Below are 13,572 nucleotides of genomic sequence, written 5' to 3'. Positions count from 1 at the left end.
CCATGAACATATGATTTTATCATTTTATTAAATTGTAGAATCTTATTAACGATATAGAAAGTGGAAAATATGGAGAAGAATCTCTCAAACTTTTTAAAGAAATTGAAGTAAATGGATAAAATAAATAAGACATTACCATAATAAATACATATAAATAATAAATAAATAAATAAATAAATATATATATATATATATATATATATATATATATATATATTTATATTATGTTTTATTTGAGTAGAAGGACTCCAAAGAAAAAGAAGAAGAAGAAATAAAGAGAATGGAAGAACAAGACAAAAAAATAGATATGAGAAATGTTGAAGAAGTTATTAACAAGACAGACGATAAATTAAAACAATGTGCAATGAAAGCTTTTTATAATACCGATATAAATGAAAAACAAAATCCAGATGTTAAAAAAGAATATGACATAATGCAAAAAATAGAAAAAACATTTGATGAAATTGATGATGATAATTATCCAGAAGATAAATTAAATATAACAAATATTTATGATAAAATAAAAACAATGAAAATCGATGACAAACAAAAACAAAAAAATCCTTTTACAGATACGGCAAAGTCGTTGTTAAAGGTAAATATTGAAAGAAAATAAAAAATAAAAAATAAAAAATAAAAAATAAAAAAATAACATATGTAATTATATATTTTGATTTACAGTATAAAGGTTTGCTACACATGCCATTTGTAAAAGGACCACTGCTAAACAATAATACGTAATAAAATATATATATATATATATATATTTACAAGTTTGTTAATATTTTTATTGTGTCACATATTATCTATATATATCTTTTTTAGTTTTGATTGGAGAGAATCTCTGGAATATGTAGAATTGAATATACCAATATATGATGGTAAATAAAATAATACAAACACGTACACATATATATATATATATATTTTTATTTTTATTTTTATTTTTATTTTTATTTTTATAAAGAAACCAATTGTGAAGATATTTCTTTTCATTTCAAAAATGATTATATAAAGCTTGAAATAAATAAGGGTAACACAAAGGAACTACTACTTGATAACATGGTACTCATTATAAGAAAAAAAAAAAAAAAAAAAAAAAAAAAAAAAAAGATAATACATAATTAATGCTATATGTATAATTCATTCAACATATATATATATATATATATATATATATATATATATATAGTCTTATTTGTTATTTTTATTTCATTTTCATTTTAGCTGTGTGGTAAAATAAGTTATTCAGATGCCTACTGGGTAATAAGCAATGAATACAAAGAAAATAAAAAATACATAAATTTGATTATACCTAAATTAAGTGGTTATTATTATATATGGGAAAAGCTTTTACAAGACGGTAAAGAAACATGATAGATAGGAAATAATATTATCAATATATATATATATATATATGTATATATATGTATTTATATATATATATATATATATATGTATATATATGTATTTATATTCCCTTTTTATGACATTTAAATTTTTAAATAAATTAATTTTGATTTTTATTATTTTTTATTTTTTTTAAAAACTTATGTGATCATAAAATTAGTTTAATATATAACAAATAAAAAGTAAAAAAAAAAAAAAAAATAAATTAACAAACAAATAAATAAATAAACATAAATATAAAGACAAAAAAAATATTACATGTAGGTTTAATATATATATATATTTATTTATATTTTTATCTTTAATGTAAAATATTTTTAAAAAAGACATAAAAAATGTTTATTATAATAATGATAAATATTTATATGTTCCTTTTATTTTTCATCCAATATATCTGATAAACGATGATTTAAATATTCATCATAATCATATTTTTTATTTTTATTAAATTTATCTTGATTTGTATGTAGTTGGTTTTTACTATTTTTGCCTTGTGTTATTTTTTTTTTCTTATTTTCTTTTTTGACTTCCATTTTTAACCACTCCAATGTATCTATAAAAGGTGGTGGTGTGTCTTGTATAGGTAATTGTATATTTGAATGTTTTGGAAAATTATTTGGATTCATAATTTCTTGAGAAAATGGATCAAATGATTTATTTGTTTCTATTTGTTCATTAAGAACATCTTCATCAATATTATGTATAGGTGGTCCTCCTTCCATTTTTTGTCTTGTTTGTAAATATTTATATTTATCTATAGATGGCCATAAATTTTTAATTTCTTCATCTTCTGTATGAAATGTGAAATCATTATCTTTAACAATCATTTCTCTGAATTTTCTTAATATTTTTTTAATATTTTTAATACCATATAATAGAACATTTTTTGGTAACATTCTACAATCTGTCCATATTTCTACAACTAACATTTGTTTTGGATCAGTAAATTCACATCTATCTTCACACCAATATTTCGTAGCTATTTTATGAACAGTTAATCTTATCATTCTACATGCACCAAAACTAGAACTAATAGGCATATAATTTTTATTTACTACTTCTTTTATTTCTCTTTTTTTCATACAGTCATTATCTGATCCACGTTCTCTTTTATATAATCCTTTATCATATGTTAACCAATGTCCTTTTCCATATTCTATTTTTATGGAGATATCTATAAATCCACCTTCTTTAATAGTACATATATAATGTTCTTTGTTTATTATTTTTAAATGTGAAGGTAAGGGTATCATACCAGCAACTAACATTAAAGGTCCTTTAAATATTAATCGAATATTAGATTCTAAATTTATTTCTTTACTATATATACATACATCTGAGATATTTAATGCGATTTCTAATAAATCTTCTTGCAAATTATCAATTTTTGTGTCTTCATTCATATTATGTATTTTTATAGCAACAATAGCATATCCATAAATTTGAGTCTGACAAACATATTTAATTAAAGATCCAAATGTATGTCCATCAGTAATATTTAAAGGTCCAATATAAAATTTCTGATATAATTTACCATTCTGTGGATATTTTATTATATCAGTAGCTTCTTCTATCTTTATAAAATTTGGACCAAAATCATCTTTATCAATAAAATTTTCTTTATGTATATTACTACTTAATATTTTCTCATAACTTTTATAATCCATAATATTGTTATCATATATATCATTTATATTTTCATTTGATTCAATTTCAATTTTTTTCTTTCTTAATTTTTCTTCTCTTTCTTTTCTCTTCTCATAAAAATCTCCATAATTACCAAAATATTGAGCATCACCATATCCTAGACCTGATCTATCCCTGCCAATACTAAAACGAGGATAAAAAAGGAAAGGATAGAATTTCCCTGTCTCTTCATTTTCATTTACATTTATTTTATTAAAATAATCGAATAATTTTTTATATATTGGATAATGATTCACGTTAAAATCTATAGCTCGAAAACTTCCCCAGTATTCAATGGGCATTCTTTTCATTTTGGGTTCTACAAGCGGTCTCAGAGTTTTTATATCATATGATTCGTTATTATAATTATTATATATATTATATATATTACATATATTATCATCACCGTATGTATGACTACTACTACTTTTTTTATTATCATTACATTTTGTATTATCATCCTCGTCACCATATACTATTGTATCTCTCCATTCACCCCTATTCAATAGAACCCAATTTTTCCATGTATACAACTCCCCCTCAAAAAAACCTTTCTTCTTCAAAAATAAAAACTCCTGAACATCTATCATACGATTGTCAATATCATCATCTATAATATCACCATACTCATCACTCATCCCTTCCATTCTCTTCTTTAATTTAATTTTCCTTTGCTTTTCATCCTGTAATTTCTTCAAAAAATAAAGGAAAAAATAATAATAGTTATGAATTTTTAAATTATCATTTTTATACTTATAATCTAATATTATATTTGATAATCCATCAGGCGTTCGAAATGTCTCCTCTGGAAATTTAGGTTCGTAACCACTAGTTCTATTCTGTTTTATTTGTTCAATATATTCTTTAATTTCTTCATCCTTTACATGATATTTCTTAATAAAATTTCTTTTCTGAAATATTTTATAATTATCATTTATATTTACATATTCCTTTTCATCCCCAGTGGAATAAATAATATATTTCCTTAATATCTTTCTTTTTATATTTTCTTCCTCTTTATTTTTATTTAAAATAAATTTTATCTTTCCTCTTTTATTTTTATTTTCAAATATTAATAAATTTCCAGCATTAGGTATATATGAAGATTTAAAAATATTTACACATTTATATATTACTATTATTATATGTAACCATAGGGTAATAATAAGGAGAAACGGCATATTACATAAGAATAAAATATTATATCTAAAATGTGATTGACAGATAAATATATACTCTCTCACATATATATATATATAAAAAAAAAAAAAAATTAAAATCAAGGAAATGAAAAAAAGAAAAGAAAAGATTTTTATAGAATACTTATATTATGGTATTCATATATGAATCACTATCTATTTGATTAAATTTTTACTTTTTTTTTTTTTTTTTTTTTTTTTTTTCATACTTTTTCTTATGACCCCAAAATATAATTTGCGACTAATGAATTTTAACAAGAAAAAAAATAAAAAAAAAAAAAAAAAATAAATTATAAAAATAAAAAAAAAAATAAAACCCCCACACTACATTGTTAATTAATATATAATAATATATACATATATATATTATATATAATTATAAAATACCATATGAATGATAATAAATTTCCTTTGATGAGGGTTTTTTTTAATTTATTTTTTTTAATAAAATGATTTAATATTACATATATATAATTTTTTTATAAAGACTTTAATAATATATATATATATATATGTGTTGAACAATATATGCTTTATTGTACCACAAACAAAATAAAATTGAACATATATAAAATATGTATTTATAATATTTTTAGTTAAATACTTATATGAATAATTAAGATGACTTTTTTTTCCTTTTTTAAATAAAATTTTATGAATCGGCATATATAAAATATATACATATATTTTGTACCACACATATATATATATTAATCATTTTACACCATTAAAAAATTGTTTTTAATTATATATATATATATATATATATATATATATATTTTGTCATGTTTTCTTTATATTATAATTGATTCTTTTTTTTTTTTTTTTTTTTTTTTTAAAAGTGAAGAAATTACTAAGGTGTCTATATATGTGCTAATATGTGTTGTCATTAACATTAAAAAAAAAAAAAAAAAATTACGAATTTATTTGTATATATATAATATATATTATATACATTTATAAAATTTTATATATGCATATTATATATACATATATATATATTTATTTATTTATTCATTTATTTATTCATTTATTTATTCATTTTGTTTTTCTTCCTTTTGTACATTTTTCATTGCAAAGAATAAAAAAATAATAAATTTCTTATGTGAAGGAATTACTGATATTAAAAAATAAAATATATATTTTTTATTACAACAATATGTATGTGTATTGAAATATATATATATATATATATACATTTGTCTGTATATAAATAATAGCACCTATATATATTATATATATATTTAATTTTTCTTTTTTTTTTTTATTTTCTTAAAATATTATATATCTTATTTTTTTTTTTTTTGTCCACATTTATGTTTTTTATTCCATCATAAATATATAAAATATATATAATATATATATGTATAAACAAACTAATATTTTATTTTATTATATATATATATATATTTATTTATTTTTTTTTTTTTTTTTTTTTAAAAAAGTTATGGAGATTTATCATCTTGCTCCTTTATACCATGCATATTGAAAAGTTCCTATTTTTTATTTTTTTTTTTTTAATAAAATTATGTGTGTGCCATACAGATGAAGAAGTTAAGAAGGAAATCGTTTCTATAAATTTCGATGAATTTAATAATATTTTAAAAGAAGAAGTAAAGTATACACTTCTAATAGTATACACACACTGGTCATACAATTCAAATTTATTATTAGACAACCTAGATAAGATATCGAAGCTTTTATTAGATGAAGAGAATATAAAATTATGTAAAATAAATGCAGCATTAAATACATCTATAATAGATAAGTTAGATGTATATGGATACCCGTCTTTATTTATGATTAGAAATAATGAAATACATAGATATAATGGTATGAATAATATTAGAGATTTATTATTATGGATATATCAATATTTAGATTCTAAAATATATGAAATTAATAATATAGAGAGATTAAATATGTTTATAGAATTGAATGAATATAATAATACTATTCTATTTTTTATATTTAAAGATTTAATAACACCAAATAATAATACAAATAATATATCAGTAATAAATGATTTAATAAATATATGTATATTAACTAATAAGACACTTTGTTTTTATATTAAAGAAAAGAATATTATAGAATATTTTGAACAAAATATAATACAGGATAAATATCATTATAATATAAATAACATAAATCAAGATTCATATTACTCTCTATTATATAAAAATGATGAATTTGATGATTACATTTTTCCTCTTCATAAAAAAGAATTAAATATGTTAACTAATAAGGAATATACAAACGAACAAAAAATAAATCTTTTATATAATTGGATAAGTGAAAAGGAACAACCATTAGTCATACAATTTGCTGAATATTTTTTTTCTATGTTATTTTCAAATGATACTGTTACACTTTTTATTATTTACAATGATATAAAAGATATTAATAAACAGGATATAATAAAATCTACAAAGAAATATAATAATAAAATAAAATTCGCTATATCTGGAACTACTCAAATATATGAAAAGAGATTGCTCAATGAATTACTTATAGACGATAATATTAAAAAACCCCTTATGAGGATAACTGAGTTTAAAAATGATATAAGATTTCCTTATAAATATAAGCCCAAAAATGATGACCAGGAAATAAACGAAAAGGTAAAATAATGGACATAAAAATGTAAATACAAAATATATACATATATATATATATATATATATATATATATATGTGTGTGTGTGTTTGTGCTTCTATTTTTAATAGTACATTTTCATTTCATAATTTTCATATATATATTTCTTCCTTTCAGACTATCGATGAATTTGTTAATGGCTACTTGCAAGAAAAAAAATACTTCTATAGAAAAAGTGAACGAGCCTTACCAGATGAATATAATAACGGATATATAAAAATTATTGTAGCTGATAATTATGACAATTATATTTACAGAAATGATATGAATGTTATTGTATTATATTATGCTCCTTGGTGTGGCCACTGTTACAAGTTCGAACCGATTTATAGAGAAGTAGGAAAAAGATTAAATTTATATGCAGATAAGTTTAAAAATTTTAAAAATGATATTATTATAAGTAAAATTGATGCCGTAAATAATGAAATATATAACATAAATATAGGTAACAATTTTAACAATAAATAATAAATTATAAATATAAATAAATAAATAAATATATATATATATATATATATATATATATATATATTTTTTTTTTTTTTTTTTTTTTTAAGAGGGGTATCCTACCATATATCTTTATAAAAAGGGCGACAAATTAAATCCTGTAAGATATATGGATGGAAGAACTGTCAAAAATATTATTACGTGGATTTGCGAAGAGGTAAAGATATGCACAAATATATAAAAATATATGCATATAAAAATATATACATATAAAAATATATACATATATATATATACATATATATATTAATATTCCATTTTATAAATAAAATTTTTATCTTTTTAGACACAATCAAATATAGACATATCAGAATTTCTTAATATCGATCTTGACAATGAACAACTATTTGAAAATTATGAAGAATTATAAATATGATTATATTCATACAAATTATACGTATTAAAATATAACTTATATATATATATATATATATTTATTTATTTATTTATTTATTTGTTTGTTTTATTTTTATATTTTCATATATATATCCATTTATCCGTATTTTTTCATATAACAGTTTTATTTTTAAATTTCTTTTTTTTTTTTTTTTTTTTTTTTTTTTTTGTTAATTAAAAACTGTTAATATATTAAAAAAACTAAAATCATAAAAATATAAAATATTCATATATTATTAATATATATAATAGTTCACTTAATTTTTTTGATTTTTTTCTTTTCTCAATTATGTCTCAGTGTGTGTGGGAATTGTTATGCGTTGAGAGGTCTTTCATGATAAATAATAATAAATGGAAAAAAAAAACTAAAAACACAACAAGTGACATTTCCACATATAATTCCTTACCTCATATAAACTGCAAGGAAGAGAAAGTGGACTATGACTACACAGAAAAGAACTTATTCAAATTAAAAAAAAAAAATAAAAAAAATGAATTAAAGTTTAAAAATATAATCAACCAGTTCTTTATATCAGACATGTCAAAATATGTAAAGGCCTATGTTAAAAAAAACGATAGCAATGTAAGAAGTGAAATAGGTAAAACAAGACAAAAATATTAAATAAACAAATATAAATATATTACATGTATTATATATATATATATATATATATATTTTTATTTATATATTATTCATTTTTTTTTTTTTTTTTAATTTGTCTCTCCCCTGTTTAGGTATAACATCGAAAAAAATACCTAAATCGGATGAAGAAAGATTTTGGGTTAATAGCTATATTTATAATTTTATAAATTACTGTCTACTCACATATTATGATTGTAAACATTATATAATTATTACTTACAATCAAAATTTAATACAAAAATTAAATGGCACAGGTAATAATATAAATATAAAAATATATATATATATATATATATATATATATATATATATATATATTTATTTATTTATATATATATATATATATTTTTTTTTTTTTTTTTTTTTTATTTTGTAGGTTATGGTCATTATGGCGTATATTTTACAGATGGTAAAAAAATTGAAGGACTAGGAAATCTATTTATTAATATAAAACAAGTTAGACACATTGGATTTAGTGTTATGAAATCACTACATACAAGAATAGCATCAGATATATCAGCTTCTAATAATGACGAATCATGTAGTTTTATTGTTATGGTATAAAGTAACGTAATCATTTTAATAAATAATATGTATAATTTTTTCACATAAGAAAAATAAAATTAAAATATAAACATAAACATAAACATATATAATATAATATATAATATATATATTTATCTATTTATGAACACAAATTCATGGACTGTTTAAAATAAAATATTATTTTATATAAATTTTTTCTTATATCATTAAATAAAAAAAACAAGTCATCATCCTTTTCAACATATTCATTGTACTCAATTCTCTTTATTTCTTCTTTTATCTTCAACGTCAATTTTTTATTTTCTATTTTTTTTAAACACGGGCTAAAAAACATGTAGCATCTTAAAAATTCCATAAAAAGAATTTTGGCTGTTCCTATGGATCTACTCATATAGTTGGAATTTTTCCACAAAACACTTATCACCTTGAAAAAAAAAAAAAAAAAAAAAAAAAAAAAAAAATATAAATAAATAAATATATATACATATATATATATATGTATATTTTCATATGTGAACTTATAAACCTCGACTTTTTTATTTTTACCTTTAAAATCTGCCTCAATATTAAAGAATTCAACCTCTTTGCTTCTTTTAACGTTTTTATACTTTTTAAATATTGCAAAATTATATTCATAAACACGTAATGAATATCATATACATTATACCTATTGCCTTCCATTCCATTTATTAAAAAACGAAATGTATACATATCATCACAATGAAATGAAAAATAACCACCGTCTTTATATCTCAAAATTAAACTATTATGGTTCTTTTCTGTTGCCTTGAATTCGTCACACTTTTCTATATTTAAAAAAGGCCTTTTCCTTCTCAAAATTTTTATTTTCTTGTTGAATAAATTAAAATTTATCCTGCACTTTGCTATTTTCTTCCCTGTTTTATTTTGTAGATTTACACAATCTATTAACATAGACTTCTTATTTAATAATATTTTATACTTTTTATTATTAAACGTAAATATAAGAGGTATATGAAAAAGAATAGGCGTCTCTATAAACCTTCCCTGATTGTTGTCATAATAAAAATGTTTCTGCATAATTAATAATTTTTTCTCTTCTTTCAAATATTTAAAAAATATTTTAGGAGGAGCTACAACATTAATATAATTTCGTAATATGACATCAAAAATATTTCTTTCATAAAAAGATTTTAACAACTCTTTATTTATATGAGACCTTGCATAAAATAATGAACAGAAGAAGGATGTCTTATTATATAAAGGTGTAACCTTATTTTTAATGTATCTACATTTTTGATTATTTTTCTTTTTTTCTTGATTGTTTTTTTTTTGTTTCTTTTTATATTCTCCAGTTTTTATAGTACATATTATTTTATAAAACTGTAGGAAATACCTTTTGAATGAAACTTTTAAAAAGTTGGACCAACAATTTTCAAAATATTCATTTTTATAAAATGAAAGATCATATTTATGTTTTGTATTATTATAATTTTTTTTTTTATTTTTTAAATACTCCCATTTAATACAACTCCTATATGATAAAATTTTTTTTTTATTATCTCCACTAAAATATATATTTTTTTTTCTCTTCTTAAAATATCTTGATATACATTTTATATATTTGCTCCTTATAACAACTCCTTGTACTTTTTTCATATTATTTCTATTCACACAATATTTATCAGACGATAACACAAACCATGGCTTAAGATCAAAAAAGTAAAAGAAAAATTGAATAAATATTAATATTTTTTTAAATGTTATGGAATAATTATAAAACGTAAAAAATAACAAATCCATTATTATATTATAGAAAGGATAACATAATATATATATCATTTTAAATATGTTCATTCCTTTATTATATGTAATGTTATTATAAAAATAATTCATCGTTTTTGTATATGCCATTCGATTAATACATTCTTTTATATTTAACACACAATTGAGTTCCTTATTTCTATATGATTTATGTTTTTTATCACTTTTATGGTTATATTTTTTTGCCTCCTTCTTGCTTCTTATCTCCTTCTTATCACATTTTTTGTAACCGATATGTACTGAGTGATTATATGTATTTAACGTATCTATAATATGAATATAAAAAAATGAATTTAATATATTCCAAAGGATTATTATATACATATCACGTCTGATAGAGCAAGGATAACAATCAACATGATTACAACAACAAAAATAATCATTACAAAAACCATAATTATTACAACAATAGTAATTAGTAATATAACATCGATAATTACTATTATAACAACGATAATTAGTACAAACAAGATAATTAATACTACAACTATTATTAATATTATTATTATTATTATTATTATGATTATTGCTATTTATTTTATTTTTTTTTTTTAGCTTCCTTACTTGCCTTTTCAATATCAAATAACTCAATTTATATTCTATCATCCTTGCTAAACCCTCCTTTAGCCATAAATTTTTTTTTTTTTTTATATATATACTGTTACCCCATATAATATGAAATATTTCATGCACCAATAATCTTATACATTTATATATATCATATAATCTATTCGTCTTATTTATTAAAATAAATCGTTCCAAAAAGGTCAGACAATTTGCATTCTCTTCTCCTGAATATTTATAATTTCTTACTATCATAAATTGTAAAAATCCATTTTTCTTTATCTCCCTTTTAAAATTATGGTTCTTCATATACATATGTAATATATATATTAATAAATCTAAAAAATATTCATATGATTTTCTAATCTTCTCAAAATTATTATTGCCTTTTTCAAAATATATATAAATATCTATATCATTCAACTTAAAATATATTCTGTTATAAATACCAATAAAGAGACAAAAATTGTAATGTAAAATTTTATTCGTATTATAAAATTTATACGTCAAAAATTTTTTATTCCTTTTTTTACTATAACATTTATTATGATAATTATTCAAAATATATTTATTTGTAATCATCCTATTTTTCTTTTTTTCTTTTTTTATTATTTTATTATTATTATTATTATTATATCTAATAAAATGGTTCCTTAATTTATATCCACACTTTTTTTCAATTACCCTCGAATTATTATATTTTCCATGTTTCCATTTATTACTACATTGAAATAATAATTTCTTTATTAAAAATTTCTTATTCCTACGAAATGAATTAAAACGACTTATTCTTTTATTAATATATACATTTTTTATTTTACTATTACTTACAACTGAAAGAGAAGGACGTAAAATATTAAATCTATCATAATTTGAATATAAATATTTTTTATTTTTTAAATTTTTTTTTTTTTTTTCTTCGTATTTATTATATAAAACCCCTTTTTTACTTTCCTTTTTTCTTTTCTTAACATATAGTTCTTCTATGTTCATATAATTATATAATTGCTCACAAAATATTCCGTTATCTAATTTAATCTTATTATTATAAAAAGAACATGAATCTATAAGCTTTATTTGGAATGATACACTTAAAGAAAAACATACCTTATCATTATTATCTTGCAAACATGGAAATATATTTGCTAAATAATAAAATTCACAAAATGTTGATATATAATTATAATTCTTTTCATCTTCAAAACATATATTTTTAAAATGAAATCTTCTAATATTCTTATCATTCTCAAACTCAAAATAAAATCTATTCCTTCTTTCAAATATATTTTGTATGTAATTCTTTCTTACACTATCTAAAGAATTTAAAAATAAATTCTTATTTCTTATTTTATTTCTTGGTTCTTCTCTAATCCCTTCTTTAGACAAATGAGAAACATATATACCTTCAATACTTTTTTCTATATTTTCACAACAAAACCATATAACCAATTTATACAAACCACTTAATGAACAATTTTTTAAATAAATATCAATATATTCATTCCTCTTATATATATCCTCCTTCCTTATTCTTCTTTCTATATTACATGGACATATATAAAAACATTTTAATACACGTAAGTATTCTCCATGTAAATAAACACTTATCTTCTTTTCAAAGCATTTCGACAACTTTAAGAAATAAATAACACAATATCCATAATATCTTAAATGAGGATATAGTTTTAAAAATATTAAATGTACCTTATACCTACAAAAATAAAAATTAAAATTAAAATAAAAATAAAGTAATATAAAAATATAAGCATATAATAGGTTCACATATATATATATATAATTATATATATGTAGATGTTTTTATTAATATTTATTTTGCAAACAAAGTATTTTATATATATATATTTTTATTTATATATAATAATACTTTAGGGGTTTTATATTCTTATTCAAATTAAGGTTTTTTCCTAAATGATACAAATGGAGTTGTTTAGTTTTCATTATGGAAAAAAAAAAAATTTACAAAAATAAAATAACATTAAAAAAAAAAAAAAAAAAAAAAAAATATTAAAGAGAGGCAAAAATATTCATATAAATAAATAAATATATATATATATATATATAACATATATTATATATTATTTATATGATATTTATAACAAAGAAAAATAAATTAAAAAAAATAAAACAAAATAAAATAA

General features: G+C 19.1%; 5 protein-coding genes across 5 annotated transcripts; 3 read left to right on the top strand and 2 right to left on the bottom strand.

Annotated features, from left to right (window-relative positions):
• Positions 1-38: 38 nt before the first annotated feature.
• PGSY75_1472800 (hypothetical protein) lies at positions 39-1,377 on the top strand (the record flags this gene model as incomplete). Its single annotated transcript, XM_018788405.1, has 6 exons — positions 39-107; positions 242-595; positions 682-737; positions 826-881; positions 968-1,065; positions 1,228-1,377. Coding segments are annotated over 6 exons (783 nt in total), but the record flags the coding sequence as incomplete, so codon positions are not given.
• Positions 1,378-1,784: 407 nt separating this feature from the next.
• Positions 1,785-4,277, bottom strand: PGSY75_1472700 (putative DNA-directed RNA polymerase, alpha subunit; the record flags this gene model as incomplete). Its single annotated transcript, XM_018788404.1, has 1 exon — positions 1,785-4,277. One exon carries the CDS (start codon positions 4,275-4,277, stop codon positions 1,785-1,787), a length of 2,493 nt encoding a protein of 830 aa, XP_018639776.1.
• Positions 4,278-5,773: 1,496 nt separating this feature from the next.
• PGSY75_1472600 (protein disulfide-isomerase) lies at positions 5,774-7,831 on the top strand (the record flags this gene model as incomplete). Its single annotated transcript, XM_018788403.1, has 4 exons — positions 5,774-6,919; positions 7,072-7,399; positions 7,512-7,618; positions 7,748-7,831. 4 exons carry the CDS (start codon positions 5,774-5,776, stop codon positions 7,829-7,831), a joined length of 1,665 nt encoding a protein of 554 aa, XP_018639775.1.
• Positions 7,832-8,146: 315 nt separating this feature from the next.
• On the top strand, positions 8,147-9,064 carry PGSY75_1472500 (hypothetical protein; the record flags this gene model as incomplete). Its single annotated transcript, XM_018788402.1, has 3 exons — positions 8,147-8,456; positions 8,593-8,754; positions 8,877-9,064. The coding sequence occupies 3 exons, from the start codon at positions 8,147-8,149 to the stop codon at positions 9,062-9,064; spliced, it is 660 nt and encodes a 219-aa protein (XP_018639774.1).
• Positions 9,065-9,185: 121 nt separating this feature from the next.
• On the bottom strand, positions 9,186-13,372 carry PGSY75_1472400 (putative M1-family alanyl aminopeptidase; the record flags this gene model as incomplete). The annotated part of the gene is made up of 3 exons (XM_018788401.1): positions 9,186-9,470; positions 9,593-13,124; positions 13,299-13,372. The coding sequence occupies 3 exons, from the start codon at positions 13,370-13,372 to the stop codon at positions 9,186-9,188; spliced, it is 3,891 nt and encodes a 1,296-aa protein (XP_018639773.1).
• Positions 13,373-13,572: the final 200 nt, after the last annotated feature.

Source organism: Plasmodium gaboni, chromosome 14 (assembly GCF_001602025.1).
Source record: "Plasmodium gaboni strain SY75 chromosome 14, whole genome shotgun sequence".
Taxonomy (NCBI): domain Eukaryota; phylum Apicomplexa; class Aconoidasida; order Haemosporida; family Plasmodiidae; genus Plasmodium; species Plasmodium gaboni.
The sequence above is the reverse complement of the archived record's forward strand: the minus strand, read 5'-3'. Positions and strand labels throughout refer to the sequence as shown.